This window comes from Helianthus annuus, chromosome 4, assembly GCF_002127325.2.
Source record: "Helianthus annuus cultivar XRQ/B chromosome 4, HanXRQr2.0-SUNRISE, whole genome shotgun sequence".
Lineage (NCBI taxonomy): Eukaryota > Viridiplantae > Streptophyta > Magnoliopsida > Asterales > Asteraceae > Helianthus > Helianthus annuus.
The window spans coordinates 51,284,269-51,308,753 of NC_035436.2; the positions used below are offsets into that span (position 1 = coordinate 51,284,269).

Genomic DNA, 24,485 nt, shown 5'->3' on the forward strand with positions numbered 1-24,485 from the left:
GGTTGATAACATGGCGGAACTTGATTGGATGTTTGTGAGTGATGGAATTCTATCACTAGTGACCACCCCCACTCCCCTAATACCTAACCATGAAGCAATCTTATCCCAAATCCCATAAATAGCCCACCACGACGCAACCTAACCACAAACAAAATATCAACATCCCTATCCACAAGATTACATCGAGTAGGAAGTCGATCCATTGGGATCCTCCGAACACAAATGTTAGTTTTCTTGGAATGAAATGATAGCAATAAAGAGACAAGGTACCCACCGGAAGATAAAATTCATTTAACAAAATCCTGGTATCTTTAACCGAGAAACTCACAACTCCATCACACACCCAGGTAGCACACCCGAAACGAAAGAAACTAAATCGACAAAGCAAGTTGACTCAACCCCCCTCTCTCCAACGGCCAGGTCCAACTTTGAGACCGCAAAAAAGTCTCGAGAATCTATTTTCAAAGGCATTTCACCCTAGCCCAGAGTCTTCTTAGAAACGAATAGACTTGTTCTTCCCAAAAGATCTAGATAAAACCGATAGATGGATAACACCATTATCATTTAGTTTCGCCCTTATTTCACTATTCTGTCAAGTCACAATCGGTAATCAAACAAATAAAAAAGTTGAAGAAAAGAATTTAAATTGAACAACTCTCAATTTTATTAAACAGAAAATAACTCAAAATTGATTACTTTTCTCTTGCCTTAATCTCAACTTTGATTAGGTTATATAGGACATGACTTGGTTAAATAGGACTCAACTTTAGGTTAAATGGTTATGTCCGCAAGAGGTTATTTCAAGTGTATGGGCAAGTGATACTTAATATAAAGAAATGAAACAACATTGAATAAACTATAAAGGGGACACGATTGATCCATGGTTTGGTCATGTGTGACCGATGTGGCGAATAGAGATGAAAAAGAGAGGGATATTATGTCATTTTATTTATGACATAACCCTCAAAAATTATGAACTTACAAATAAAAATATAGAGGGCACATAAAAAAGTTGCATTCAAACTAGACTAAATTGCATTTTGTGTCCTTTAAGTTTTAACGAAGTTACAAGCGTCGTCCTTTAACTACTGAAATTACACTAGTTGTCCTTTATATCACTATTTTCTATTAGGCGGTGTCCTTCAGTCATAACCCGGTTAAATGTTAATATTAAGTCTGACCATTTTAAACAAGTGAGAGGCACATAGTCAGACTTAACATTAACATTTAACCGGGTTAGGACTAAAGGACACTGCCCGATAGAAATAATAACATTAAGTACATCCAATATAATTTCAGTAGTTAAAGGATAACGCCTACAATTTTGTTAAAACTTAAAGGACGTATAATGTAATTTAGTCTTTAAACTATAAGATATAATATTACTTATCTTTTAAATAACCCCAACTTCCACCAATTGGCTGATAACACTCCAACTTTTGATTTGTACCACACCACTCCCAACTTTTAACTTATTGGCCAATAGCACTCCCAAACTAACCCAACACTAACCTAGTTTGCTTACATCAGTTGTCACATCACCAAACTAGTGGCATGTCAGCTGCCATGTTATAAAAAAGCCAAGTCAAACGCCATGTCAACTGCCACATCATCAAAAAATTCCACATCAGATGCCACGTCACTACACAAGTGCCACATCAACAAAAAAAAAAAAAAACTAACTTGGTTAGAGTTCAGTGCTATCGGCCAATAAGTTGAAATTGAGAGTGATGTGGTACAAACCGAAAGTTGAGAGTGCTATCGGCCAATTGGTAAAAATTATGGCTATTTAAATCCAATATCCCTTAATTTTTTTTTCATAAAATATCAATTTAGTTAAACAAATGATACAAAACACATTTAGGGGCTGTTTGGTAGCCTCTGAATGGTCATTAAGAGGCTATCTCTTAATGGAACCATTAAGAATTTTACCAATGAGAAGGTAGAAGAATGTGACATATGATGATTTACCATTCAGAGGTTACCTCTTAACCATTCAGACTTGAGGTTACGAGGCTGTTTGGTAGCCTCTGAATGGTCATTAAGAGGCTACCTCTTAATGGAACCATTAAGAATTTTACCAATGAGAAGGTAGAAAAATGTGACATGTGATGATTTACCATTCAGAGGTTACCTCTTAACCATTCAGACTTGAGGTTACCTCTTATTCATTCAGAGGTTTTAAACCATTAAGAGGTAGCATCTGAATGGTCATTAAGAGGCTATCAAACAACACCGTAATTCATTCAGAGGTTTTAAACTATTAAGAGGTAACATCTTAATGGTCATTAAGAGGCTACCAAACAGCCCATTAATATACTAAACTACTTGAACCAACCAACCCATGAACCATCTAAGGTTGACTCAAATTCAAACCCCTTAATTAAGCGCATCCTCATGTCCATCCCAAAATTACTAAACTCGTACAAACTAAACATATACCCGTAAATTTCAATTTAGAGTTCGTGTAGTAGACGTGTAAAAAAAACCCATTAAACTGGTTTTGAAACCTGACCTATTTAACCAAAAAACCAGTTTTGCCCAAAATGGTTTGTATACCAGCTTGTAGTCTTGTTCTCTGAAACTGATTTAGACTCGACACGATTTGGAAAAGAAGTCAAAAAATCTCCCAACCAGTTTAAACCCGACCTCAATCGATTTGATAGATTCAAACATCTTTCCTTAAGACTTTTATTTTTATTCACCAACCCGATTTAATTTATAGCCCGAATCGCTTAAAAAAAAGAAGAAGAAGAAAACCTAAATTTATACACCTTCAGTCCTCCATCATAAACTGGGCCAGGCCCAACTTAACCAAAGGTGATAAACAAACAACCACTTCCATAAAGTCTTAAACCCTAAAAAGGACCAAACATTTCAACATAAACCCTAGGTCTGTTTTCGCCTCCAGATCAACACAAAAATGGGAGCAAGTGACAGTGAAGCAGAGAAATCAGCACATAAGGAGAAGAAGAAGCTGCAGGCTTTAGCCCCAATCGCCAAGCCCCTTGCCGGCAAAAAACTCTCCAAACGAACCCTCAAACTCGTTCGCAAAGGTTCGTTAAACAGTTTTTGATGTTGTTTGGTCTTTAGTTTTGTTTGAATTCATGAAATTGAGGATGTTTTTCTGTGTGGTTTAGCTGCGGAACATAAGTGTTTGAAGAGGGGAGTTAAGGAGGTTGTGAAGAGCATCAGACGCGGTAATAAAGGGTGAGTGTAGTTTGTTTAAAATCTTGAGTTTTGTTAATAAATTTAAATTTCATCTATGTTGGTAAGGTGTTACTATGATGGTTTTGTATAATGTTTGATTGTTTAAGATAGAAATGTGATTAGGGTTTTGCTAATAATGTGCATAGTTGTTAATGGCGAATAGCGACAAATAGTGATAAAGGTACCTATATGCTACACAACAATAAATAGCGATAAACTATAATTTTTATTTTATTTTTTTATGTGCATATTATATCAAAATATCCTGGTATATTCACTATTTTACATGGCTTTATTTAGTTGCTATTTATATTAATAAATATAAATAAACTGTTGCAATTATCGCTATCTATCGCTACAGCCCTAATAGCTAGCCTAGACCTATATGCTAAGTAGTGCGCTATAGCGATCGCTACGCTCGCTATTGACAACTATGATAATGTGTATTGGGGTTTGAACACTATTGCAAGTTTGGGCTGTAAACGAGTTGAGCGGAGTCGAGCCACAGTTGGCTCGGAGCTGAGCTGGCTTAGCTTGTTTATCTTAACGAGCTAAAATGTTGAGCTTGAGCTAGCTCGTGGTTTGTCAAGCCAGCTCATTTATTTTTAAATTTATTTTTTGTACACATTGATATATATATATATATATATATATATATATATATATATTTGTAACATACATTTGTAACTAAAACTAATATTTGTAACGTACAAGGAATGCAAATTTTATAAACTACAAAATTCATAATTTATATATGCGCCCAACTTGGCTCGGGCTTGTTTGCATATGACTTTTTTTTGGTTGAGCCACAATTTCTTGAACAGTTTTATTGCAGTGCAAGTCTGTAACTTGAATTTTGTTTGTTGTTTTGGTTGTGCTTTTGGGCACGATGATTCATGGAAACCACCCAATGCATGTTTTTTTTGGCGGAGGATGAATTGTTTGCTAATCTAGTCATTTGTTTGTTGACCGCAGAGTGTGTGTTATTGCTGGAAATATTACTCCAATCGATGTGATAACTCATGTTCCAATCTTGTGTGAAGAGGCGGAAATACCGTATGTTTATGTTACATCAAAAGAAGTAAGCTTGCTGTATTGTAATCACCTTGTATTGTCATGCACATTGGTGCTCATATGTGCAAACCGCAAATGAAAACAGGGGTATATACTTGTTTATATAACTAACGAGGTTGATGACAAAATGGTTATTGTAGGATCTAGCAAATGCAGGTTCAACCAAGAGGCCGACATGCTGTGTTCTGGTTCTACCGAAGCCGACTAAGGGAGAAATTGCAGAGGAAGACCAGCAAAAACTGAAAACCGAATATGATCAAGTTGCTACAGAAATCACTTCGCTCGCTGCTTCTATGTTTTGAACACAATTGTTTGTATTCATGTACTTGAGTTTGAGTTTGATTGTAGTAGTTGTTTTTGATTTATTAGCAGTCTATTATGGTGCTTTTTTCCCAACTGTCCAAAAATCCTATCCAACCCATTTAAGCTTAATTATTATTAAACAAATTGACCAACAACCAACAAATTATTCCAAAATTTTTAATTAAAATTATTTTACATTGTATGCATTAAAAAATGCCTGCTTGACCTGTTTGACCATATCAACCCAAGTAAATTTTGACCTGTTTAAGATATAACTACAACCCTAATTAGATTTGATTTGACCCGTTTGAGATAAAACATGACTTAGATCTAGGGGTGTGCACAGTTCGGTTTGGTTCGGTTTTTGGGTAAAACCAAAACCGTAACCGAAAGTTCGGTTTTTGGTTTTTAAAAACCATTCGGTTTCGGTTTTAGAACGGTTCGGTTTTTTCGGTTTTTGAAACAAATTATGTAAGATTCAAAACATAAAATTAAAATTCAAAGTTTAAGAATATTTCTTAAATGTTTACATTTAAGTTAATATATTTAGTCTTTAAATTAATATACTCATATAAACCTAACCTTCTAATCTATTTTAATGTTTCTTCAAAGTTTTTGTTAAGACGTTTTTTTTATAATACTTTGAAAACCATTTGATTTTTATAATAAACTTTGTTAGTTCTTGTAAACAATGAATAATTTCAATGATAAATAAACATGGTAATGTTCTTATTTTAAATATTAACAAACAAGAATAAAATTAATAATTCTTAGTAGCATGGGTAAACACTTAAACATTAAAGTATATAGATTTGGTATACTAGTAAAACTTATCGGTTCGGTTTGGTTATTTTCGGTTTTTGTTTCGGTTCGGTTTTAAGAAATAAAGATCAACCTATGTTGACTTTCTCCCCACCCAAGCCTTTTCATCGTCACATAAAAATTGTCTAGAAAGACAAAAATACCTATGACTTAACGTTAAAAAATGGATGAGATTGACGGCTTTGATGAAAGTGACAAGATTCAAACCTTTTGGATTTAGATGCGAATAAACAAACCTTTGAACGAAAGTCGCAAAAGTATCCAAACCTCATGAACGAAAATCAAATTTTACTCTAAAATAAATAAATAGTTTTATTACAACTTTTTCATTGTTTTGAACATCTAACAAAGCCCGGCCAGTCTTGGTTTACGCATGACATTTGTGAATATGTTGCAAGTACTACAACAAAAGCAAAGCAAATTGGAGAAGAGATGAATGGTGCACCTCTTCCATAAGGGGGTGTCTCGTCCCAAACCGTGAAGTTGCATCCCGTTGCAGGATTCAGCCTGGCCAGCCACGGTTCGATGGCTTGACATTCTTCTTTTAAGAAAAACATTTTAGTAAAGTCATCTATCCTTTCATTTAGAGTGGAAAGTTATTCTGATAGGTGAGTAATCACGCCCTATAACAACCAAACCGAGTGCTAGGTAACGGGAAAAACTAAACAAAAACATAAAAATAGAAGGAGAGATGGGGTTTACTTGATTTACGCCCTATAACAACCAAACTGTTGTTGGTGATGTTAAACTTGAATTCCACGGCTAAAGAAAAACGAAGAAAACGACTTTATTTGTGGCAAGTGTTCTTTGCCAACCCGTATGAGTGGGATGATTTACGAAAGCGTAAGGTCAACCCAAGTCAACCGGACTTTAAGCACAAGGGCAGTGGTGAAGCTCTTTGGATTAGTCCATATGATCCACCATGGGTTACAAGACAACTACAACTACATGATTCTAGAATGGGTCTTCATTCGTCAAGAATATCCAGCTTCGAGTTATAACGATAGTTTAATATTTGAAGTATCCTCAAGATGAAAAGAAATAGAAAAAGAGAATTGTGTTGAATGCAGGCTGGAAATATAACTCCAATCTTACGTGAAGAGGCCTAAATACCTTATGTTTATGTTACATCAAAAGAAGTAAGTTTGCTGTTTCTTGATCACCCTGCTATCGTTATGCTCATACGTGCAAACCGCAAATGCAAATCAACATTCCAATTCCATCAAGATTCCATTCTATTCTGTGAAACGTAAGGGAGAAATTGCAGAGGAAGACCATAAAAACTGATGCACAACTCACAACTTACTAATGCAAATATAAATGTACAATAACATCTTGCATGAAAAAAGATTATTTTGTATAAAAAAATGATATTGAAGATCTGTACTTCAAAAATACACCGGCAGAATTTGTCTGCGTTGAAGCTAGATATGCCCAAAAAGAAATCGACTATAAAAAATAAGTCCCGGTATTGGTTTGATAATGACGATACTAGTACGATGTTTAGTCGTAATCTGCTCGGTCGGTACCAACACTTACTATAACTTATGATAACAAAAGAAAATCTCTATTGTCAATATAGCCGAAAGACAAGGGAGTACATGCACTAATTGGTCTTTGTCTTAATTGCCGAGTGTTATGTGCCTTATGTCCAAGGCTTGATGCAAAACTACCATTGAGCCGGCGATCTCATTGGAAGCAGCCTCTCTATTCCTACAGGGTAGAGGTAAGGCTGTCTACATCTTACCTTCCTCAGGCCCTACCTTAGCTTTGCTATTGGTGGGATTTACCGAGTAAAATGATGATTTTGATTGTCAACATAGTACTTCAGTCTCAACAATATTTATAGCAAAATGTCGAGAAAAAAATCAAACACAACTGCGTAAAAACACAATTTGTTAGAGAAAAAACAAATTTAATAAACAATAAATGGCAAGTTATGTGAGTATATTAACTTTGGCTAAATGTTATATATATAATTTTGGTCCACTTTTAATCCATCTCCATCTATACTATTAAGCTAAATCATAACACAAACTGACCAATAACCAACATATGCTAGAGTTTACTTGATCATAAAGCACTTGATTTATGAAATAAACCTTTCTCTGTTACTATATGTTGTTACACTTTTCAGGGACAAATTCACCTGATTCTTTACACATTATATGATTGTGATCCAACATCTTGTTGGGTGTTATTTATTTAAAAAAATTTCAAAAGGGGTGGTTACTTCACTTTTGAGAACTCAAAGTCCTGCTCAACAAGAATCCCAACCCACCAATTGCTAATGCTGCAATAATCGGCACTCCCAACGATTCAATCTCCGTGAATCGATCAGTCTTGTTTGCCCGATCATGCTGACCCTTTTCTGTCACGTAATCTCGTAACAGGTTACTTAAGTTGTCTAGTTGATGCATCAATTGCCGTTGTCCCCTTGCAATGAGTAGCACCTGTTCCAAGAAAATATTCAATTTTGTTTTTAATCGAAATGATCATACAGATTGTATGCATTGAGTGTAGATTTGTGCCCGTTTGACCCGTTTCAGCCCTAGTAGATTTGACCCGTTTAAGACATCATATGAACCCATTTTCACTTTATGTAAAAAGACCGAATACCCCTGAACAAGACCAAATTGCCCTTTAAGTTAACAAAAAAGACGGAAATACCCCTGACTTAACGGAGAAAAATAGATGGAGTTAACGAGCCGGATGAAAATGGCAAGATATCAAACCTTTTGGATCCGGATGCGGAAAAACAAACCTTTGGATGAAAGTCGCAAAACTGGCCAAACCTCAGGGACGAAAATGGCATTTTACTCTAAAAGCGGAGGAAATTGGAGAAACTAGACCTTTGACCTTTGACCCATTTCAACCCAAGTAGATTTGAGCCGTTTGAGATATCGAAGAAACTCTACTTTTTTTAATAAAAATGATTAAAAAATTTGTATGAACAGAAAAGACTTTTGACCCATTTCAACCCAAGTAGATTTGACTCGTTTTAGATACAAAATCAACCCGAGTAGATTTGAGCCATTTGAGATACAGAAAAGGCTCAATCTTTTTAAATAAAAACTACAATGAAGACTGTATAAAAATAGACTTTTGCCTGTTTGACCCATTTCAACCCAAGTAGATTTGACCCGTATGAGATATAACATGACCCAGATCGACCTTGTTAATAGGTAAACGTGGTGCAAACTGCAAAGTCGTATTTGACTACAAGAAAAGCAAAGGCACCTCATCCATGAGGGGGGTCTCTCGTGCCAACTGGTGAGAAGAAGCGGAACTAGGCAGTAGTTGACCGGTCAATGAACCGTTTCCTAGGCCGGTCACGAACAGTGAAGTTGCAGACCCATTGCACGATTCAGCCTGGCCAGCCATGTTTTGAAGGCTCGGTACTTTTCTTTGCGAAAACTTGGAAGTTAGCTCTTCGATTCGGGTCGTAAAGTCATCCATCCTTTCATTTAGAGTGGAGATTTGTTCCGATAGGTGAGTAATCACTCCCTATAACAACGAAAATGTGTGTCACATATAAAGGGAATGAATTATAACAAAAACATAAATCAGAAACAGAAAGAGAGATGTCGGTTTACTTGGTTTACAACTGCTGCTGGTGAATCAGGTGTCCTCCCGTCAAATCGCTTACTATTAATGGAAAGCTTCGTCAGCTTCGCTAAATTCTTTTCACGTGTCGAAAATGAGTGCGCTCTGTTCATCCACAACTCAAATTTAAAACCTTATCTATACATATAACTAGGGGTGAGCAGAAAACCCAAAAAAAAAAACAAAACGAAACTGAAATAACCGAACTGAAAAAAAAAACCGAACCGCATGAAAAACCGAACCGAAATTTACGGTTCGGTTACGGTTTTGCATTTTATGAAAACCCAAAAAAATCCAACCGAATTACCTAAAAAATCATTTTTTTAATGTTTGTTATATATTGATTTAGGAATTATTAGTTTTATTCTTGAATGTTAAGTATTTATAATAAAAGTATTAACATGTTTATTTATCTTTGAAATGATTTATCCATTGCCTACAAGACATAACAAAATATAACATAAAAACTAAATGATTTTTAAAGTATTATAAAAGAAGATGTCTTAATAAAAACTCTGAAGAAACATAAAAATAAATTAGAAGTTAGGTTTATGTGAAAGATATTAATTAAAAAGGTTAAATATGATAACTTAAATGCATACATCTAATGAAGATTATTAAATATTTAAATCTTAGATTATACTTTTTTATTTTTGAATCTTATGTAATTTTGTTTCAAAAACCGAAAAACCGAACCGTTGCTAAAACCAAAAACTGAACATTTCGGTTACGGTTTTGGTTTTACCATATAACCGAACAGAACCGAACCGTGCACACCTCTACAAATAACTAGAACAAATCCAAGAAAACTGGACGGGTCGTGTCACAGGTCAAAACGCGTATATAATCCCAAATTTAATAAATTACGGTGTGCACAATTGGACCTGACGTTAGACCCGTTTGACCGAATTCTTATTATGCTAAAAAGTCAAAATTGGTATATGATCCCAGTAGTGTTGTAAACTATTGATGCATACCTGTTAAGGTATTTGGATCTTCTATCAGCAGAGGCACGCGATAAAGCTTCTTTAGGGCTTGAGACCAAATCATCGTCTATGCTGAGCTTTGTTTTCAGATCATCGGGCAATGCCTGTAGATTATTTGACTAAATTAAGACCATAAACACGCGAGCGCACATACTTATTCTATCTTTTCTATGAAATAAGAAAACACATACCATCACATCGTTTACGGCCTTTTCTAGCTGTATTTGTTCTATGTAAGTTCGAGGAACATATGTACCATCTAACCCCAACTGCTCTGCAATATATTTTACGTACAAACGGTCTCTTCCTTGCACCTTTTAGCCAATCGGATTATAACAAAATCAATAGGAAGGAACTTGAATAATATACGCATCATTTTTATCGGGAAAATTTCGTATACCATCCCTGAAAATTTGTATAATATCATATTTACCAAATGAAAAAGCAACTAATATCGGATATACCCATTTAATTAAATACCATTTGTGACTAGCAATAAGACCTGCGCAACATCGAATGAATTAGTCCAAGCGTTATATGATGCGTTGACTATATGAATTTTTCAAAGTTGAGGTGTAAAAATGAAGTAACAGTGCAAGGAGTAAAAACGCAAAGTTTAAAACTTGAGGGGGTGGTGACGGTAAAAATGGAGTACTAGTGCAAGGGGCAATGCAAAGTTTAAAACTTGAGGGGGTAACATTGCAAGGGGTAAAAATGCAAAGTTTGAAACTTGAGGGGGGTGATGGCGGTAAAAATGGATTAATAGTGCAAGGGGTAAACACGCAAATTTTAAAACTTAAGGGGGCGGTGGCGGAATTCAAACTTGAGGGTTAAAAATGCGAAGTTTAAAAGTTTGAGGGGTCAGTATAAAGCATATGGACTGAAAATGTAAATTACCAAAGTATGGGCCAAAATGTAAATTACAAAACTATAAGCTAGAAATACGCCCATTATACCCTTCTCTTTCTCCTTACACACCAAGCTCACACATCCTAATGCAAGTTTTAAATGAAGGGTATAAATGTCATAAATTTGAAAATGGGTGTATATGATATTTTGAATTTTTGTTGAATGAATATGATATTGTACCAAGTTTGAAGGGGGGTGTGTGAAATTATCCTTTTTTTCAAATAACACGATGGGTTCAATGAAAATACCTGAACATAGGTGCGGTTGAGTTGCTCTAACCAATCGGTTTTCACGCAAACCTTTTCATCAAAGAAAACATGGCTGCTTCGTTTGAGTATGGCAGCAATTGTGTATCCTAACGCCATTAGCCCACCGAGAAGACGTACACTCACTTCAAAGGTGATTCTAGGTGATATAATGAACGGACTGTCCGTCACCCATTCCTGATAATACAATACAATACTTGTGAATCTACCTATAACATAACAAGATTCTGATAAAATATTAAAGGTGACAACTTTTGACCCATATGGTTATGAATGGGTCGACCCGACTATTGTTTTATTGCAAACGGCTCAAATGGGTTGATATAAACAATTTAGCTACAAGCGAAATGGGCCGAAAGTCGCTCGAAGTGTATATAACATCCTATACAACAATTACTTATAGCTTTTATTTTTATGGGTCAATGGTCAACCCAGCCCAATCCGGACCAACAAATTGTCCATTTTGACCCGTCAACCCATGTTTCTACCTCTAATAAAGACGCATACCTCAAACATAAACTTGTTGTAATTTATATATAAGACATTTATCATTTATAGTTTAACTAGTGGGTTACCACCCGCACTCGGCAGCGGGTTCAAACGTAGATAAAAATAAGCAAAGGTCTAAATAGTAACTATAATATGTCATTACCAAAGCTGAGGGGCCAAATATGTCATTACCAAAGTTGAGGGGCCAAAGTTGGTTGATGTTGACAAGATAGTATTTTAAGTATATATAGAATGGTCAACCCGACCCAATCGGGACTAACAAACTGTTCATTTTGACCCGTTAACCCATTTTGCTACCTTTGATAAAGATACATACCACGAACATATATTTGTAATAATTTGGTTTTTGTAATCATAGGTAAACATTAATTATTTATAGCTTCATGGCGGGTCAACGGACCCAATCCGGACCAACAAACTGTCCGTTTTAACCCGTTAATCCATTTTGCTACCTCTAATAAAGATGCATACCTCAAACATAAGGTTGTACTTGCCATCCCTGTTCCTCATCCTGAGATACGATTGACAAGCTTCGGGATCTTCACCGGGCGGAAGAAGATATATATCATACGTTTCTTCTTTTCTTTCTTTATGTTCAGGAGAAAGAACCGCCTTCATTTCCTCGGGGGTCACCGGCTTTTTAGACTACAATTTAAAAAAAAAAAAAAAAAAAAGACAAGTCAGCAAAATTAAAACAACCCTTCTAAATTTCGTTTTTGACAAGCGTTAAAGGATTAATAATTAATTAACCTTTAGAATATAACTGGGATTTTGGAATCCGGAGAATGGGTTGAACTTGTTGATAATTTTTATATGTGCAGTTTGAAGATCAGGCTCAATGAAAGCTTTGTACATAGGATATACCTGTGTGCAACAATAGATTTAACCGTTTACGATACAAAAGTCAAATGTATATTATGATTATACTAGTAGTGACAATTTCGACCCGTTTACTTATAAACGGGCCGATCTTAAACGGCCAAAATATAAAAGAGTAGCAAAAAGGGGAACGCGTCAAACGGGTTGAAACTTGAAAGTCCAAATTTAATATAATAAATAAATATAATAAAGTTTTTGTCTTTATACCTAGTGATGTATTTTTTTATTTGAAAAGTTGTGAATAGACATATATGTGTTTGCCGGTCAACCCAACCCGTACAGAATATGACCCGTTACCCATCTTGGCACCTGTAGATTATACAAGTAGTGAAAGTGAGAATACGGTTTCGGAGATTTGATGAATGATTTCTTCAGGTTCTTGCCCGACGCGTTGGATGTCTCTCAAAACGCGCTTGACCAGGTCAAAGTGTACTCCGCCAGTGACGGAGACACGGAGATCTAGAAGCGGTCTTAGTTTTTCACTAAGTGCGTAAATTCCTTCAATAATCACTATGCGAGACGAAGGAACTTCAACTGTTCTGTTAATATCATGTAAGTAAACCACTCTTACTTAACTATACATAGAAAAACAATTAGAAAAATAATACTAGAAAAAACATGTTCAGAACGATAATCTTCCTTTATATCTATATCTATACTATATAATAAAAGAAACTTGATTTGGGACACATGTCATTCAATGAGGGCATCAATAATTTATTAATAAATTTTAAATTTTAAATTTTAAATTTTAAAGGGATTTTAAATTAAAAAGATTTAAATATTATATTAGAATTTTATTTTGATTGTAAATCTAAAGTCTAAAATGTGTTTTAAATCTAATCTATAATTTATGGATTTAATTTTGATTTGAAATTGTTAAACAAAAACATTTTATTAATAAAAATTTAGATAAAGTAAAGATAAGAAATGTAACCGTATACGTAAAAAAAGTTGAAATATAATAAAAGTTGTTTATGCACGGGGTTTTTTTGTTGGTCGATAGATTCTAATTCCCGACTCACCGAGTCAATGGTGAGCTGGCATAATTAGGGAGAGTTATAACCTAGTTATGTTTCTTATACTTATCTATTATGTTTAATAGCTTAGAGATAATTATTAAGAGATTATTTAGTAATTATCTGTAGGAAAGAATTAGAATTATATTGAGATCAGAATTGCCGAGCACATGGCTATATATGTAATCAATCATCGCAGAGCATGTTGCGTGATTGTGAGAAACAAAGTTCTGAGTAATTTTCTTTGTTAATAAGATTGAAGAGCAGATTTCAGTTTTAAATCTTGTTTCTTATTCTGTGATTGGGACTTGATTTTGAACGATATATATTTTTTTATTATTTAGGATAGAAAATTACATATATTCAAACCGTGTAATGCGCATATTTTTAAAGATGTAATTTTTTTTTATTATTTGATAAACAATATTACATTTATTTAACCCGTGTAATACACGTGGTTTTAAAGATATAACTTTTTTATTTTGTATATAAAATTACATTTATTCAACATGTACAATAAGGTTCTTATAGATATAATTTTTTTTATTATTTAATATATAAAATTATATTTATTTAACCCGTACAATAAATGAGGTTTTTAAGTTATATTGTTTTATTATTTAGTATATAATATTTATTTATTCAACCCCGTGTAATACACGGGGTTATAACCTAGTATACATATATGTACAATCATTTATACACATTTGTATATATATGTACATAATGTATATGTGCGTGTGTCGGCGCTTTTTGTTTCCATAAGATTTTTGGACACTTGGCGTCTCCTAGTGACTTCTTACACTTTTTAAGATAACAAATGTTCTTTTTAGCTGAAGCCAAACCTATACGTGTGTGCGTGTGTGTGTGCGTGTGATGGATCATTAGTAAATAGTAACCTGTAACCAACTCTTGAACTTGACTTAAAATCATAAATCGGAACTTGAACCGCTCTCCCTTCCTTCAGGCCGTGGATGTTCTCGAGTAACGTGTCATAATCTGTCAGCCGTGGATCTGCACAGGGGTCAAACGGTATCATATCCGCTACGAGAAAATGCCATAAATTTACTTTTTTAACATCAATCAGGACTAATTACCATCAAAGTTGCCATCAACAATACGGGTTGCATCATTGTAGTTATCCATTGTTATGACAGCAATGCTAGGCATAAAATTGAGTACTTTATCCGTAAACACAGTTTTTCCAGCCCCCGATGGACCGGCTACACCAACTAATAATATCCCGTCGTTCTTTTGAACCAATAATTGGCACGCCCGGATCACTACAAAGAAACCCTTCTCAAACGATAGAGGATCTTGTATCGGTGAGATCTCGTAACGAGACGAATCTTTCTTTTTAACCAGTTGAACTTGATCTCTTAGCAAACCGGAACGCCTTCTTGGTGATTCGACCATCGAAGCATTGTCTTGAGACATGTTTCACAAGCGGATATATGCTGCAAATATGAAGCAAACCATACATAAGTAGGAATACACCAAAAAAAAATATTTTGAAAAAAATATTAGCAGCATGAAAACTACTTTTGATTATATTTTTTTTTTCACAACTAACACACACCCGCTAATCCTACTTCTAAATCGACAACAGGCCCTTTGATCGGTTCACACGAACACATGAATTGAACACCAGCTTTGTTCGACACGTAAATTGGAAAACACAAAACCACACTTGACAATGAAGAACCTATCATCTATCTACCATAATCATACTAATATCAACCTAACTCAAACTTTATCTATATAATAAAAAGAGTTAAATGCCATTTTAGTCCCTGTGGTTTGGGCCATTTCGCCAGTTTAGTCCAAAGGTTTCATTTTTTGCCTGTGGGTCCAAAAAGGTTTCACCGTTGCCATTTTAGTCCATTGGGTTAACTTCATCCATTTTTTCTGTTAACGAGAAGGGCAATTCAGTCATTTTATATATAATTCTGTTAACTAGAAGGACAATTGACAATTCGGCCATATAAAACGACCGAATTGCCCTTCTCGTTAACAAAAATAATGGATGAAGTTAACCCAGTGGACTAAAATGGCAACGGTGAAACCTTTTTGGACCCACAGGCGAAAAATGAAACCTTTGGACTAAACTGACAAAATGACCCAAACCACAGGGACTAAAATGGCATTTAACTCTAATAAATAATAACCAACTAGATATGAAAAATAATTAAATAAACTCCCTACAGATAAACTTAAGCCAATAAACCATAACTAAATTAATCAACCCATCTTTATCTTCAAACCCACTTGATTTACCTTTAACCCACTAAATCTAATTGGATAATCCTGGGCAACATAATTTGGCACATGTGTAGTTTCTTTTTGATAGATCACACATGCATATGAGTGTTTAGATGTTCACTTTTGAAAGTGATTAAAATCAGATTAATGTTGGGGATTTTCAGAAAATAACACTTTCAGATCGAAACAATTCGTTCACTTGAATTTTTTAATCGGATAAAAGTCGACAATAACTCGCAAGAACACGTAGCCCTAAAAGACCAATGAGATTCGCGAATACTAAAATCATAATAAACTCAACCAAGCGTGCACTCCGCACTCTCTACTTGATGTGTATTATGAAACACTTGGTCAACAAGTCAACCCACTTACGCTAAAATATCTAACAACCAAAAACTTACAAATTCCCATCAACCAAACAACCAATTAAATAAACTGACCCATCTCAATTAAAACAAGATTTCAACCTAACTTTCAAGAAACCCAACAAATCAAGAATCTTGAAACAGATTTTAACCTAATTTTCAAGTAATGAATTAAAAAACAAGATTTTGACAAGAACCCGATACAATTTAACATAAAATATGAACTGGGTTTGAAGAATTATTAGTATGAGAACCCCAACAAATCAAGAAACTGACAAAGATTTTAACCTAATTTTCGAGCAATGAATAAAAACAAGATTTTGACAAGAACCCAATAGGAATTAACATAGAACATGAACTGGGTATGAAGAATTACTAGTATGAGATGAAGAAACAAACCTGAAGAAGAGATGAGAGATTGTTGTGTTGTGATCAAGAAGTGTGGAGAATATTGAGGAATGTGAAGGGGTGATCTAGAAGAAGATGAAGAAGAATCTAGTGGGGATGAAGAGGGATGATTCGAGTGAGTCAATTTACAGAGAAAGTGCGATGGGGATGGAGGGAAGGAAGATATTAATTACTGGTCGTTATATAGGGCGGCAGGTAGATATGGTAACAACTAACAAGTTTTTTTTTTTTTTTTTTTTAGTTTGACGATTTAAACTTCAAAGTGTTTGGATAGAGTCAATGGAGGCATGGTGGGTTGGGTACTTGTGGGTATACCGATGCAACCTAGGCGAGTTTGGGGCGTGTGTTACATGAGTTACACAACCGTGGGGCTCAAAAGGTGAGAGTTTGGATGGTGGTGTGGGTAGTGGGTTCAAGTAGGAGAGTGTCCTCTTGCTTTGAGTTGAGTTAGGTAGATGTGTGTAGTGACGAAGGTACATAGTAAAAGGATGGGTGTCACGGGCTACGGCTGAGTATTCGTAATGTAATTTTTTTTTTCGGTTTTATATAAAGGATATCTTTGAACAAATACGGGGATACCCCTAAAAAGTAAATTACAAGTTTTGTCCTTTATGTTTGTACCAAATTGCAGGCGGTATCCTTTGCCTTTAAAATTGATGAGTTTTGTACTTAATGTTTCAAAATCATGCACGTTATGTCCTTTAACCCTAACCTAGTTAAATTTTTTTGTTAAATCTGATCATGTGCAAGGCACATGAGGGCAATTTTGTCATTCTCTCTCTCTCCATTCATTTGTCTCTTTCAATTTCCTGGTCAACGAAAAAAACTTTTGAAAATATCTTTTAGTTTGAAGTTTTAATATGTCTTTCACCAATACCGTACAATTGATCTACGCTGTTGATCGGCTTTGTTGTTCGGTTTTTTGTTGGGTACAATTCATCTTCCACCCTTGACACACACAAGCACATTTAGTTTCAGTAGCTGCACAGGTTTTTCATTTTTGAGCTTACCTTCACTCACCAAATCTTAACAATTCACCGGAAATTGAAGGCTTTGTTTTCTTCTCCACTAAGTCACTGATGCAGTCGGACACTTGATTAGTTGATAGTCACTTCACTATGCACTTTCTCCATATGTAGTGCCTCACTTTCTTCTTCGCACGCAAGGTGTTCGACGAAATGCCTAGGTGATTTTTTCGGGGTTTTTTTAGCGTAGCGGATCAATTGCCTTTTGACCCATCAGCTGCGTTTCCTTTTGGGTTGGGTTTTCTTTATTGGTGGTGGCGTACACGACATTATCTAAGTGTCGACTCCGCTTACTTAGTTTTGTTATGGTTGGTTCTAATGGTAGCGGTTTTTGGCCTTGTCCTTTCCGACGGTTTCATTGTTGCCCCGATGGCTTGGTGGGGGCTAAGGGATTCCCAAGGTTAATGGCACATATCAAGAGTCACCATTTGGGCTCAGACGAGAGAAAAGATTCTTTGAGATGTGCAATTGCTGACGATCTTAATCTTTTCACCTCTGTTTGTGAAGCTTTGAGGGTGTCCGGACAATGGTTATGTGGTGAGTGTATGTGCCCTCATGCTTTCAGTCGGGCGTGCCACCATGAGGATAAGGTTATTCGGTTTGTGCCAGGTGAGAGAGATGAACAGGGTTTTATTGTTGGCATCACTAGACCCGGTGTTGAAAACGTTGATACCTCGTCGGAAGAGTTGTGTGTAGATATTGCTTTGCTTGACCGTGTTTTCTCTCTCCCCATCAAGACTGTTAAGAGTATCCCCCTTAGCTGTCGTATGGCTTTTGCCCAAGTCTTAACTGCAGCTTTGGACAAGGTGGTTGCTATGCCTGATTCTGTTGAAGCATGGGTTCGACTTTTGATATTACCACGTTGCACCTTGCGGGTGTTCAAGCCTGTTGGTCGTCAGGACAAGAGGTCGGGCAATAGGAAGACGGGCCAATGCCTTAGCATCCAGCGGTCTTTGGCTCAGTGGGGTGATCGTAAGGGTTTTGCCACTCTTGTTCAGTTGTTGTTTGATCAACCCGTGAGGGGGGTTACGGATGGAATCAAAAAGGGCACTGAGATTGATAATGAGTGTGGGGGGACCAATGTGAAACAATGTTTACGTAAGGTTGCCGATGGTCATTTCACTGCAGCGGTTAAGGTTTTATGCTCCTCGGGGGTCGCCCCTCTCAATAAGAATACTATGGAGGCTTTAGTGGCTAAGCACCCATGTATGCCCCCTCCTTCCATGCCTGCCTGCTTGCCTTCTGAGTCTCCTCTTGTGGTGGAGCCCGATTGTGTGCTCGGGTGTATTAAATCCTTCCCCAAAGGTACGTCGTGCGGGAGAGACGGCTTAAGGGCCCAACATCTTTTAGATGCTTTTTGTGGGGAGGGGTCTGTGATTGCTGATAGCCTGCTTAGGGCTACTTCAGCTATGGTTAATTTGTGCTTGGGGGGGAGGTGCCCGAGGAGTCTGGCGGAGTTTGTTGCTTCTGCTCCTCTTACACCTCTTCTCAAACCAGATAATGGGATTAGGCCTATCGCTGTTGGGTCGATTTGGAGGAGGGTGATCTCCAAGGTGGCCATGAAAGGTGTTGGGAAGGAGATGGCCAAATACCTTGGCGATTTCCAGTTTGGGGTAGGGATTCCGTGTGGGGCAGAGGCCGTTCTTCATAGTGCGAACAGGTTCCTTAATGAGTACCACCAAGATGGGTCTCTTGCTATGCTTACTGTTGATTTTTCGAATGCTTTTAATTTGGTTGATAGGACAGCCCTACTGTACGAGGTAAGGAAAAGGTGTCCTTCTATTTCTACGTGGGTCGATTTTTTATATGGTCAACCAGCTAGATTATATGTTGGGGATGAGTTTATTTGGTCTACTACTGGCGTTCAGCAGGGGGACCCCTTGGGGCCCCTCCTTTTTGCCCTTGTTCTACACCCCCTTGTTCACCGAATAAGGGATCGCTGCAAACTTCTATTTCACGCCTGGTACCTAGATGACGGAACGCTTATTGGAGATGCCACCCAAGTGGCTAATGCTTTAGATATCATCAGAGCTGAGGGTCCTTGCTTAGGGCTTCAACTTAATATAAAAAAAACTGAAGTTTTCTGGCCAACCTGCAATGGTGTAAAGGTTCAGGAGGGCTTATTCCCTCGGGGGATTGGGAGGCCGGTGCTGGGTGTGAAACTCCTGGGGGGTGCCGTTAGTCGTGATGCAGAGTTTATTAGTAGTATGGCTCTTAAAAGAGCGAACTGTGCAGTCGAGCTGATGAGGTGCCTTAAACGCCTACGGGACCCTCAGAGCGAGCTCCTCTTGCTTCGTTCTTGTATGGGTGTTGCTAAATTATTGTTTGGTCTTCGAACGTGTCAACCTTCTTTGGTCGGGGGAGCTGTCTCTGTTTTTGATGAAGGCCTCCGGGGAGCATTAGAGGATATTGTTGTTTGTGGGGGGGCCTTTTTTGGAGATCTCCAGTGGAGGTTGGCTTCTCTCCCAACCCGGTTCGGAGGCTTAGGGATTTGTACGGCCGAGGATGCCTCTTCATATGCTTTCGTGGCTTCAAGGGCCCAATCTTGGGGGTTACAAGACCACATACTCCGAGAATGTGGTGGGGATGTTTTAGACTCCGATTACAGGAGTGCGTTGGACCTTTTGCATAGTTCTCTTCCCGACCTTGATATTGGCGGTTTCTACATTAAAGACACCGCCCCTCCAAAATCCCAGAAAATTCTGGCGAATGCCTTATATGGCGAAATTGTCAAGAGGTTTGAAGAGAAGTTTGTTTTATCCCCTCGACAAAGAGCTGTGTTTGAATGTCTACGTGCCCCACATGCTCAGGATTTTCTGTCTGTCGCACCTATTGAAGGCTTGGGGCAACACATGTCGGCTGTGGAATACCGTGCAATCCTTAGATACCGACTGATGATTCCTTTGTTCCCAGTTGACGAGCCATGTCCGGTATGCCGCAAAGCGTGTTTGGATTCTTTCGGCGAGCACGCGATCCACTGTAAAGAGCTACCGGGGTTTAAATATCGGCATGATTGGGTGAGAGATGTGTTATGTGATGTTCTTAAGTGGGCCGTGATCTCTGCCAAAAAGGAGGCTCCAGTTAATTTCCTGACTGACCCCTTAGAGGGGAGGTCAACTTTACGCCCGGCGGACATCCTTGTGTTTGGATGGGAAGGGGGGAAACACGCTTGTGTAGATTTAACTGGAGTCTCCCCCCTTGTCGGGCTCAAGGACAAGGGCTTTGTCGTAGGGCAAGCGGTACTCAAGGCAGAGACGAGCAAAGTGGCAAAACATGAGAAAGCCTGCCTGGAGAATCAACATGTGTTTGTCCCGTTTGCGTTTGATACTTTTGGTGGTCTCGCTCCTAACGCTGTGCGACTTTTGAATCGGGTTCAAAAAGTCGTTAATAGTAATTCTTCGTCGCCAAAGGTTTCAAACTTTGTATTTAGTAGAATTGGTTTTTCTATTCAAAAGGGGGTGGCGACGCAACTTGTTGCCCGACTACCTGCCATTGCTTTGTAATTGCCCTTTTTCGTGTGGAATGATATTGTCTTTCTATTTTAACAGGACAAAAAAAAAAAATTATGCAATAACCTAACCATTTTATGTAAATAACTCTCTATCACCACCCACCTCTTTACCACCAACAACCACCACCATACCACTCCACCACCATCCACCCGCCCACTGCCCCCACCTACCTGATAAACTACCACCAACAAAAACAACTCCATTTAATAGTAAAAAAGAACATTATCCATTTGAAATAGTATCAACATTATCCTCATTTCCCAGATTTCAACATTATCTTCGTGTCACACATTTCATCCGTATCAACATCAACCACAAAAGGGGATTTTGTGAGCACCTGATATGCTATTACCTGATAAAGTTGACCGAACCCTTCCAAGTCTGAGTTGGCCGAACCCCTCCAAACCTAAGGTGCTTTTACCTGATCAACAACATTTCCCACATTATCCACTTGAACCCATCTGGACACCATGATAGTAATCGAACCACTTCAACCGCCATCACTATCGTCGAAGCACCCTTCACCTTGCCGGAAAGTTTCTAAACCGGACTCGTGGGTCACAGATCTGACTAAGGAACGAGCTCAGGTGTACCGGATACTCTATTTGAGAACGACATCGGATGGGATGATGAGGAACAAGCTGGGTCTGTTTGGGGTTAGGGTTTCAGCGATCTGTAATGGTGAGATAAAGGCGGCGGCGCAGCTAGGGTTTCAGCGAGGAGAATCGTAGTGTGATGGTGATATTGGAGAGTGGTGGAGGGTAGTGGCTAAGGGTGGTTGGTGGTGGTTAATGGTGGCGGTGGGAGAGGTAGTGAGAGAGATCTGAGAGAAAGAGAGCTATAGAGAAAGGCAGATAACATTTTCTTTATACAAATAATATATTCTATTAATTTTTTATATTTGTTAATTTTTTTGATAAAAAGACTAAAATAGCCTTGTGTGATATAATTTAACAGAAAAATTTAACTAAGTTAGGGCTAAAGGACATAACGTGCAGGATTTTGAAACATTAAGTACAAAACTCATCAATTTTAAAGATAAAGGACAACGCCTGCAATTTGGTACAAACATAAAGGACAAAACTTGTAATTTACTCTTAATTTTTTAAAATTTCTTACTTTTATCTTACAAAACATTTTAAAACACCAAACTTGTATAATAATTAGACCCAAGTGATAGAGTTAACCCAAATTAAGCATAATTAATTGAAAGAGACCCAAATGACATTGGCCCAAGCCTCAAAATAATAAAATATCTTTTTGTTTTGTAACATAAGAAACAGAACATCACATAATTGCGATCATCTCAGAACGCCAGTGCCCTTGTTACTACTATGTCGACCGGTAATATATTTTGGATGCCCTTAAATTAATGGGCTAGCTCCGTCATTACGTGTGGGTCATTATAGGTTAAGCTAAGAGCACCCTCTCAACCCTCAGGTTGGTGCGAGTTTCACAAATCCATTATTTTTTTTTTGGACTTTTCACTTTGTGAAATATTGTGGGGTTTTCTGGACTTTTTTAGAAGCAGCTAACTTAATTAAAGAAAAGTAGTTCATTTTAATAAAAAATAGTTATTTAATTAACAACCAAATTAAGTAAATTAAAAAATATATAAAATAACTTTTCACTAATTAAAAAAAAACATTAAAAATCTAAATAAAAAACATACCATATTACTTGTGGTCCATGTAAACTTGTAAAAAGAATATGCGGGGTTTCCATAGAAGGTGGACCAAATTATCTTGGTATCTAAGTTTGATTTTGACCTAATTATTTTAAGACTGATAACTTCAAATATCATAATGTTATGAATGCATTCATTGTGTAATAAGTATCTACATCTATAACTCATATCTCTTTAGTTACTATTGTACTAATGTAAAGACCTATATATAATGACATTTGTATATGATGTTGAAATCAATGAATAAGAAAACATTCTCCCATTCTACTGTATACATTGCTAATAAGTTCTAGTTGTTATATAACACGTTAACAGCACGAGTTCACTCGTTGCTCTTTATTTTTCGTTTTCACTTTGAATCTATTATCTAACTCGCCCACTACATTAACGGAATAATGGTACAAGTTAACCATTGTACGTCTGTTGTTGTTGTAGCCATTGAAATCGTGAACACGACTGTCTGTTGATCACGGAGGAATTATAAGGGATGAAATCAAACGGAATAATGGTACAAGTTAACCATTGTACGTCTGTTGTCGTTGTAGCCATTGAAATCGTGAACACGACTGCGTGTTGATCACGGAGGAATTATAAGGGATGAAATCAAAACTGATCATCTCATCTAACTCCAATCGCAAATCAGGTAATTAATACATGTCTTTTTATTTATGATCATATATCCATAAAATACAAAGAACAATGTGCAGGTATGCTTACATAATTTTCGTAAATCCTTAACTTCAATTTTAGGTTATTCTTTTATTCAAAACCCAACTTGGTTTATTTGCATAACTGGCTTATGTTACAAGTTTATTATAGCTATTATTGATGATCATCGGTCAAATCTTTAGGAGTATAATACTTTATATATTATATTATATGGTTTATGATTATAACAGAATATATGAGATTAAAATTGTTATATGCATGACTAGTAATCTAATAAATATGAATTAGATTTGATTTATAAGTTTTATAATGAATATTAAATTTTAATTGAAATTTTATTACAAACATTTATCCTCTTGTCAAAACTTTCGGTATACCAAATTCGATTTCCTTCTTATATTAATTATTTGTATTTAATTTGTAGTTTATTTATTTCACATAATACGGACAGTATAATTCATTTATTTCATAGAATACTAATAGTAATTTACATTTACAGGATAAATAAACCTAACTTTTGTGTTAGTGACTATCATTGTAATTATTTATTATATTTGTAAATAAATTAATATAGTACTTTCCATTTACGGGATAAATCAAGATGTGTAATTAAAGATACTAATTTGACGATCATATACCGGATTCATCATCCTCTATCTTGTAATGATTTATGTGTAAGTATGTGACAACCCTCACAATTCCAGGTATCCGTACAATTAATTAATAATTATTTTATGCTTAATGACTGTGCTTAATTACAATTGTGATTAAACTGCTTTCTGTTTTCTGATACATAGATACACATGCATCACATTTTATACTGTCACTCTATTATTTACACACAAACATTAGTGACAAACTTGATGCACAAAGCACAGTTAGCACAGTGAGCGAATAACCAAAAAGACATGCTGACAATGCCAGCACCTAGACAGACCATATTTTTGAGGCCAGTATGAGCCAGAGATAGAAT

General features: G+C 36.5%; 2 protein-coding genes across 4 annotated transcripts; one reads left to right on the forward strand and one right to left on the reverse strand.

Annotated features, from left to right (window-relative positions):
* The first annotated feature begins 2,801 nt into the window (after window positions 1–2,801).
* LOC110936679 (H/ACA ribonucleoprotein complex subunit 2-like protein) lies at window positions 2,802–4,680 on the forward strand. The gene is made up of 4 exons (XM_022179094.2): window positions 2,802–3,056; window positions 3,141–3,210; window positions 4,186–4,291; window positions 4,425–4,680. Exons 1-4 carry the CDS (start codon window positions 2,924–2,926, stop codon window positions 4,584–4,586), a joined length of 471 nt encoding a protein of 156 aa, XP_022034786.1. The 5' UTR covers window positions 2,802–2,923; the 3' UTR covers window positions 4,587–4,680.
* A 2,793-nt stretch (window positions 4,681–7,473) lies between these two features.
* Window positions 7,474–21,977, reverse strand: LOC110936680 (inorganic pyrophosphatase TTM1). 3 transcript variants are annotated; one of them, XM_022179095.2, is made up of 12 exons: window positions 21,509–21,977; window positions 14,682–15,041; window positions 14,484–14,598; window positions 12,909–13,104; window positions 12,437–12,550; window positions 12,158–12,331; window positions 11,159–11,353; window positions 10,193–10,315; window positions 9,993–10,105; window positions 9,006–9,120; window positions 8,650–8,916; window positions 7,474–7,862 (listed from the first exon to the last, which is right to left on the reverse strand). In XM_022179095.2, exons 2-12 carry the CDS (start codon window positions 15,019–15,021, stop codon window positions 7,644–7,646), a joined length of 1,971 nt encoding a protein of 656 aa, XP_022034787.1. In that variant the 5' UTR covers window positions 15,022–15,041; window positions 21,509–21,977; the 3' UTR covers window positions 7,474–7,643. The 3 variants fall into 3 exon arrangements, with proteins under 3 accessions (XP_022034787.1, XP_022034788.1, XP_035844793.1); XM_022179096.2 differs by lacking the exon at window positions 21,509–21,977 and adding an exon at window positions 16,611–16,810; XM_035988900.1 differs by lacking the exon at window positions 21,509–21,977 and adding an exon at window positions 16,611–16,815 and having other exon boundaries at window positions 7,498–7,862; window positions 8,584–8,916.
* Between the last annotated feature and the right edge of the window lie 2,508 nt (window positions 21,978–24,485).

Excerpts from the sequence above, each read along its gene's own strand:
- LOC110936680 (XM_022179095.2), bottom strand. The coding sequence starts at position 15,021 with ATGTCTCAAGACAATGCTTCGATGGTCGAATCACCAAGAAGGCGTTCC. Across the intron at positions 12,551-12,908 it reads TTCATCAAATCTCCGAAACC|GTATATCCTATGTACAAAGC; the intron begins GTATTCTCACTT and ends TGTTGCACACAG. Across the intron at positions 7,863-8,649 it reads AGACCCCCCTCATGGATGAG|GTGCTACTCATTGCAAGGGG; the intron begins GTGCCTTTGCTT and ends TTCTTGGAACAG.
- LOC110936679 (XM_022179094.2), top strand. The coding sequence starts at position 2,924 with ATGGGAGCAAGTGACAGTGAAGCAGAGAAATCAGCACATAAGGAGAAG. Across the intron at positions 3,211-4,185 it reads ATCAGACGCGGTAATAAAGG|AGTGTGTGTTATTGCTGGAA; the intron begins GTGAGTGTAGTT and ends TGTTGACCGCAG. Across the intron at positions 4,292-4,424 it reads TTTATGTTACATCAAAAGAA|GATCTAGCAAATGCAGGTTC; the intron begins GTAAGCTTGCTG and ends TGGTTATTGTAG.